Genomic DNA, 8,190 nt, shown 5'->3' with positions numbered 1-8,190 from the left:
AAGTTTCGATTTCCGGTCCTGACTAGCGCCATCAAACGAGAAATTCCAGAACTCGAATTGTCGATATCTCGCGTAACCGAGCGCTAAACTTTACCGTGGAATACGTCATTATGCGATATAGACCTCCGTTAGACCGTACAGTTCATTAAAATTTGGTATCGGTACACCAGCTATCCCGTCAGATGGCACCACTGAGTTATCAGATTACATATTTTTCCTTGGCCATTTTTTCCTACAATCGTATATAACATATATTCTGTGTACAGCTGTTGTGTTCCCTTTTCTCTGTCAAATTTTATTGCTTATTTTATATTTAACGTTATGTTTTACAATTGTAAATACTTCTTGATGTCCCTCTGTATACCTCTCGTTGAGGTGATGAGTGTAATTAGATTTCATTTCAAATTTCCAAAAAACAAAGAATTCACATCGATGAAGATTAGTTCATTTTCAAGTAACTTTGTTCCCAATTTTCTGTCTTCCAATCAAAGGATTAGGCAAATCAAGCATCGAAATAATCTCTGATTAGTCTTTAGAGTTCCACGATTTTCGTAACTTCTTGCATATGATTTGGGGAACTATTGTTGCATTAAAATTGAGTTTCAGAAGAAATTCAGTGTTGACGTCGTATTGTACACTAGCGAACCTGGCGGAAAATGATGGAATTTCGCTTTTCGTAATAGCGTCGCCGGTTCCCCATTATAACGCACCCGCGGGTGTTTTGGTTCTGGGACTGATTGCAGGTTAAGGTCTGGTGTTCACTTGAATGTATTTGAGACGCTTAAGCAAAGCTATTTTCGGTCCTATTCTCGAAGAATGGTCGACGTCGGAAATCCGGAACAAAGCGAAGAGAGTGAGACTTAACTAACAGCTTGGAATACCAAAACTGGAACTGATTTATTTTTACACACAAACTATTTATATACATTGAGATACGAGACACGGTGGAGACATTGAACATGATACAAAAACAAAGGTGACGAGCAGTGACATGACAGTGAGACAAACAACAATTAACGCATTAGACACAGACAAACTGAAAAGAAACAAAGAGCTATTACACGTAAACATTTAAACATTAAAGGAAAAAAGAATATAGATGAAATATATACAACAATTATGAAGGAAATTAAGTGTTGTTAAAACGCCTTCATTAACTGAAACCTAGGCTCGGGATGGGCTAGGACTCGGGGTTCGAACTCAGTACCCTAGACGGTGACTCGTTCGCGATCGGTAGAGCCCGTTACTGGCCGGTCCTGGACAGATTAGTACTACTCAGTAGAATCCGGTTTACTCTCATTCGTACAACCTGGTTTACCGACAGAGCTTCGTTCAGCAGAAGCTTCAAATATTCTGATTAAATTCATTTGTTCAATCAGCGAATTTCAATCGATTCTTTATTCGAAACTATAACTCAATAATGCGCACGGTAGGAGGACTATCAATCATCGTGCGTAACACTCCCCCTCCCCTGAATCACCCCCCTCCCTCAGATAAACACCACACACGACCGCGCGGACCACTTTATCATCGGTACACCGCCACCGGAATTGTGATAAAAACTGCCGCCGCATGAAAACCGTCATTTAGCCGTCTGCGTATAAACATTTTATCATATTAACTGCTCGGCAGGTTTCTATCCCCGTCCCTACCCCAACCTTCTCACCTTTACTCGACGCTTAGTCATCAAACGGTTGAATTATTCCATTTTGAGACTCATAGGAATTTGTAGGAATATCCTAAATCCGATTACGTAAAATTTGAAGCCTTGCTTTAAGTCTCTGAGCCGTTGATAAACGCATCGAAGTTATTTCTACGATACATTATAATTGGTGTGTCGTTGCGCACGGATTTTATTTAGAATTCATAAGATACCCAACAAAATTTCCAGTTGGATATGGGCTGGGCAAATCTAAGATGCATAGTCAAATGAAATACATCGAACTAATAGCCTTTGTCGCTTATACGGTATTGGTACTCTTCTTTATAATATACACTACTTGAAATGTTACTTAAATACATACATATTTTTTGAAAAACTGTTTATTTGCCTGATACGCAGCTCAGTGGGAGAGCCCAAGTAAGTTTGAGTTTGCTAAAATATTGGCATCGTCATCAAAAACATACATCATTTTTCATATAGTATGTCCGTAATGTAGTGTTAAGGTGAGAACCAGTTAGTCGTTCGCGTTCTAGCGTAAACCGATATGTAATATTTTTTCCGAGTAGTAATACTAGATATCAATATTACAGGTATATTTTACTAGCGCCGGTTAATTACTGTTACAACAACACACAAGAGACACACGCAATACACTATTCATTGAGGAGAGTAAAAAAAAGTTATTCATTATCAACTCGACTCCCGTTACTCACAAACACGAAGGGTCTGAAAACATTTTGTAGACACCGCACGCGCACAGAACATTCTGTATACAGTGGAACCTCGTTACAACGAACTTTAGGGGACTAGAAATTATGTTCGTTATAACTAACAGACCGTTATATCCAATATGCTACAGGGGCGGTTCCAGGGGTCCGAGCGGCCCGACCCCCTCCCCCTATTTTGCCAAGATAACCTTTTCACAACCTGGCTTAAGAAGGTTACATCTTGGAGTAATCATTGAATGAACTATTGCTGATCATTTTGTTCTAGAATCATTCTAGATGCCTAGAAAATATTTTATTTTTTAACATTTTCTTGGGACCCCAAACCCCCTCCAGGACGTTGCGTTTACAGTGCTTGCGTTCACGTACCGATTTCGTGTAGGTCTCAGACTTTTTGGACCCCGCCTGTTCAAAATTCCCACCCTTGTGCAACTATTAAAATAATCATATGTGGGACAAAAATCTAGATTTGTTTAATAACCGATAAAGCGCTGTATCCGAAGTCGTTATAATGAGTTCCACTGTACATATTTGATGCAGCGGTCAAATCCGGTTAAAATGATTATGATCGTTTTGAGAAAAAATAAGGCACATTTCTCATGTTTAGTGAATCGAATTTCTAAAATTTGCAGTCGAACTTGGTTAAGTCTACGCCTAGTAAATTGAATTAGGAATACAAATTGAGACTAGAATAGAGATGACTACGATAATGCGACGACTGAGGCTAACAATGATACATTGTTTCTCTTTTTCTTGATTGACCGGGCAGACCACCTATCTACACACATTACTTTTATTTGAAACCATGAGCCAACCAAACAGACCCGGCAGCTATAGAAATTGCAAATTTTATTGCGAATAGAATGACCCGGTCGATAAGGAGAAGCATAGGGTATCATTGTTTAGCCTTATCTCTTAGATTTTAAGGATCGGTGTCTAAATAAAAGCTATACTAATGATACTATATGAAAATACTATGATTTATGAATATGAATATGAATAATATCGAAATAATGTTGATAACGAAGAAATCGAAACGAATTGTTTCTATGATACGGGGCAGATAACGAAGAACCGCAGAAGATCCTCGGTAAAACCTCGGTGACACGCTATGACTGGCGCGCAGCCTTCTGCGTTAAAAATGATTAAATCTATTCCATCTAAATATATCTACAGCTCAGATAAAAGCGTCACCGCCGTCGTATTACAATTACACTCAAATGACGGCGAGTTCATTAATTTCGATTAAACGACTCCGTTCTCTGTTTGCTTTTGAGACGTCACGAGATTCTGAAAAATTGCTCAGGATTAACTGAGAAAACTGTAGAATAAAGGAACATTCATTAGACGTGTCTCATTTCTGTATGCACGACACACAGCAGTACCGCGACTACCGCGTTCAATTCACGCGATCTTACCAGCATCAGCCACAGCGCGGCTAGATTGGGAAAATAAACGAAACAGTACCCAATTGCGCAGTTGTGATTAGAGTTTAACTCCGGAGCCGATTTCGCAGTTGTGAGTTTGAGTTTTCTCTGAACTCCGGACCCAGTTTCACAGTTTTGAATTAGAGTTATTCCAGAGCAAGAATTACATTGGTTTTTCAAGAATTTTTCTTTTTAAATCTCAATCAATAAACTCTTAAGTCGAATTCTAACGGACATTTTCGACAATTCTGGGTCGGCTGCTCAAAAGTTGGATAAATTTGACCATCAGATAATAAAAATGTGTAATGGATAATAGATGTATAAATATTACAATAGCGCCGGTAGCCCGTTTTGATTTTGATTTTATCAAGTTTTCCACATGTTACCTGAAATCAACTTTCTGAGCAACTAACCCCAGAACCGTGAAACTGGGTCAGTTCAGGTTATCAAGTTATTGCAAGAAGCGAATTAAGTTTTCGATTTTGCCCTGATTATCGATAAGTAGATTCAATAATGTAACTTCTAATTGGTGGCCAAGCTTTGAGTTTGAAAAAAAAACTCCCCGGCATCATCACAGGGAAAGGGGGCGGTGTGGCTTGAAGCGTGTAGCTCTAGTCGGTGTATAGGTAATGAAGTGTTATTCATAAATTTGCGATCAATGTTAAAAATTCTGTCTATAATTAAAGTCGCCTGCCTCTCGCTCAACTCATACACACGTATTGGCTTCATTAGTAAAGTATGTTACATAAGAGAAATATCCAACCTCTTCACGGGAGTATTTCAAGACACTTCACTGCATATACCTACCATCAGCCGGGAGGGAAGTAGGATGGGATTGTCTCTAGACACGATTTGACATTTTTGCAGTTCTCCGGTATTATCATTAACCCATGGAAAATAACTTTGAGCAGGGAAGTATTTATGCGATCGATGTCAATATGCTGCAGTTGTAACATGGGATGTAGTCCTACACTAATTAACATTCGATCATCAAACTATGTACTTGACATGCTGGGCAAACTCAAACTACTGTTAAGATCTAGCCCACTTCATCGGTTTAAATACGTTTATAGTTTCGGTCAAATTTGTATACCGTTACTGCAATAACATTCAACGACATGTTGTAGGTCTACAGTACTATAGATTCCTTACAGAATTGATTTGATATTTAAACTTCAACCACCTACAAATCTATTGATTATCGATTATCATAAATAAAACATTGTCTATTGACGGCTCATTATAGTAACCTCCATTATAGATTGTTCAATTTGAGTGGGAGCGCGCGCGCGTGTGTCACGTGTGCTCTTCCAACAACAACAAACGATTGCTTTGCTGTAAATACTTTACCGGATTTCATAATCTCGTATATATATTATGTATTTGACTCCAACTCGGATATGATCTTAGCGGTCTAGACTTTACCGAGCAAAGTAAAAGTCATCTGTATTTCTCAAACTCCCTCTCGGTATTTATTTTGTATTTGAAACCAACTCGGAGTGGAATGTTACTATAAGTTCCAAGATACACTTCGGCATTTCACAAATCACAAGACCCCAAACTGTGAAGGGGGGGGGGTGATTTACCAGGTCAGAATATCCCCTAGGAATCGGCAATCTTCGACTGAAACAACTGGATTAAAAAATTTCAATCAAGCGTTCAATATCAAACTTGTATTTATCACGAGTTGCTTTTTTTCTTACATCCAACCCAAATGAAGTCGATCCAGACGAAAGTGTCAATTCAATACAAATAATTAAACTCCGTTTCAGATAAATAGAACTAATTTATCATTCTGACTGTCACAATCGAGTAAAACAATTCCACACTGAGTTAATCACAACTCACCACTCAGACAGTTAGACAACAGAATCGAGTCTATCGGGAATTTACCGAGTTATTTGTTGCGGTCTATCATCGATTGATTGAACAGGTTTTTTCTAAAACTTGTGCTGTGCCGACACATCGCTGACAAAGAAATGAAATTATAGGGTTACTATTTGTATGCATCACTTTGAAAAAAGAATGGAGAACCCGTAACATTAGCTATCCCACCAGATGGCGTGACGGGCACTCGGTCTTACGTGGTCAAAATTATTTCATTTCCAATGAACTTTGAACTGAACTTTTAGATTTCCGAATCCATATATTATCACAGCAACCACCAAATACACAATAAATTCATATCCATACCCAGATATCGGTATAGTTTTCATTGATAATTGATTCATAAGAAAAGGTTCACTCGGTTTTAATTGAAATTTGGAAGAATTCGAACGCGGACGACCAACTATCTACGAGCGAACCTGGTGGATCCTCGCCTGCCATACGTGGAATCCTCGATTGCCACAGTACCCTATTATGGCATAACATTGTTACAAACTCTGTATAAACAGATTAAATGTGATTATTTTGATCCGGGTTCGATTCCCGAACGATCTCGGAATTTCCTGGCACCAAATATATTTTAGATTCTCCGTCAGATGGTTTCGCATTAGATGTCAAGGTTTCAAGTGATTTTCAATCGATATAAGAAATGACGGTTAATGTTTCTTCTCTATTTGCACAGATGGACGATGGGAGATGTATTTAAATGGAGTCAGCACGGCGAGTGGAGTTCTCAAAAACGCCAGGCGAAAAATCATTCCAGCTCGCGGCAGTTTAGTTTTAGGACAATCATCGAAATCTGACGATACAAAATTGTTTAACACCGACTACGCGTTTGTCGGCGATTTATCTCACGTGAATATTTGGAATTACGTAAAAACGCCGACTGAAGTTAAACAGTTATCTGAAGATTGTAAATTCACGTATTGCGGTAATGTTGTACAGTGGGCCCATTTCCGCGAGGGAACCCGCGGAGCTTTAAAGATGCGCTGGCCATCCGGCATATTCAAAGGTTCGTATCTTAACGTAAACGTGATGTTTATTTCTAATCAAATGAAAAAAAAACAGTGACGGTACATTATAGTAACTGTCATGGTGCGGTCATGGTTCGCGTTGTACCTGTCATTGTCATGGTACCTGTCACGTACCTGCCACGAATGTGTCCTACCTAAGCTGTTTAACACCCCCGTCGTACCGCTCGTCGGATATAAACATAAATTTTTAAAAATTAGTCTTACGTACACACCACGGCGCAGACAGCGCGTTACCAGGGTTATTGATGCGGGTGTAAAGGTATGATTCTTACTCAGTGCTGCTGCTGCTGCTGCTGCTGCTGCTGCTGCTGCTGCTGCTGCTGCTGCTGCTGCTGCTGCTGCTGCTGCTGCTGCTGCTGCTGCTGCTGCTGCTGCTGCTGCTGCTGCTGCTGCTGCTGCTGCTGCTGCTGCTGCTGCTGCTGCTGCTGCTGCTGCTGCTGCTGCTGCTGCTGCTGCTGCTGCTGCTGCCGGTGTTAATGGTTTCTGTTAAATCACCTCAACTGCAGTAATCATCATTAGGCACAGAAATCTCTGCCACCGTTAATGAAATGAACAATTTAATTTTCACTGAGAATAAAAACACGTTCTGAATGTGTTGGAACTTCCAATATTTCTGGTTGTAAGGGTGAAGGGGTATAGCTGGAGGGGAGGAGAGGGGGGGGGGGGTATTGACGCTTCGCCTGATGATGGCTCTTAGGAAACGGCTAAAACTTTGTGGTTGCAATAAACCTTCGAACTTTGGAATTTTATGGTATTCTATTTGGGAACCGGCACACCAGCTATCGCGGCAGATGGCGCCACTGAGATATCGGACGCACTCGATCAAAATTAGTTCATTTTCTAGTAACTTTGATATCAATTTTCGGTCTTCCAATCCGAAAATTGGGCAAATCACGCATCGACACTAACTCTCTGATTAGTCTTTAGAGTTCATATGTGCCACGATTTTCATACATCCTCCATAGAATTTGAGAAGTTATTGTTAGATTTTGATTGAGTTTGAGAAGAAATCCAGCGTCGACGTCCTATTGTACACTAGCGACACCTGGCGGATTATGGTGGAATTCCGCTTGCCACAGTAGCGTTGCCAATACCCCATTCTCTTTCATTATATTCATCACGGAGTATAGTGTGTTTCAGATCTACCAAAAATATATTCTATTTCCAAACAAGATATGGATATTTTCTAATGATTACCATAATAACCTATAATTGTTTTTTAATGGTAACCTAAAATAACCTATAATTACTGAATCGACTGAGTTGAATGTACTGTTGGGTCGATGCAGTGTATAAGATTCTTGTCAAATGACGTCAAAAACAGCGCCGAGAAATGAACGAAAAGCTATAATCGCATTGAGAGAAGAGAGAGGAGAGAGCAGCGAGGAGAATGGGGGAAGATCAATATTTGATCTCATTCACTAATATTGAGGTTGTCAGCAAAAACCAATCTA

At 39.7% G+C, this 8,190-nt stretch overlaps 1 protein-coding gene across 1 annotated transcript in view; it reads left to right on the top strand.

Moving 5' to 3' along the window:
* Nucleotides 1–816: 816 nt before the first annotated feature.
* The window catches only part of LOC141904383 (adhesion G protein-coupled receptor L3-like), a 28,661-nt gene continuing 21,287 nt past the window's right edge, over nt 817–8,190 (top strand). The window contains exons 1-2 of the mRNA XM_074792968.1: nt 817–853; nt 6,385–6,714. Coding sequence (XP_074649069.1) covers nt 817–853; nt 6,385–6,714 — 367 coding nt within the window. The remainder of the gene's footprint in view (nt 854–6,384; nt 6,715–8,190) is intronic.

The sequence above is a fragment of the Tubulanus polymorphus genome, chromosome 4 (assembly GCF_964204645.1).
Source record: "Tubulanus polymorphus chromosome 4, tnTubPoly1.2, whole genome shotgun sequence".
NCBI lineage: Eukaryota > Metazoa > Nemertea > Palaeonemertea > Tubulaniformes > Tubulanidae > Tubulanus > Tubulanus polymorphus.
The sequence above is the reverse complement of the archived record's forward strand: the minus strand, read 5'-3'. Positions and strand labels throughout refer to the sequence as shown.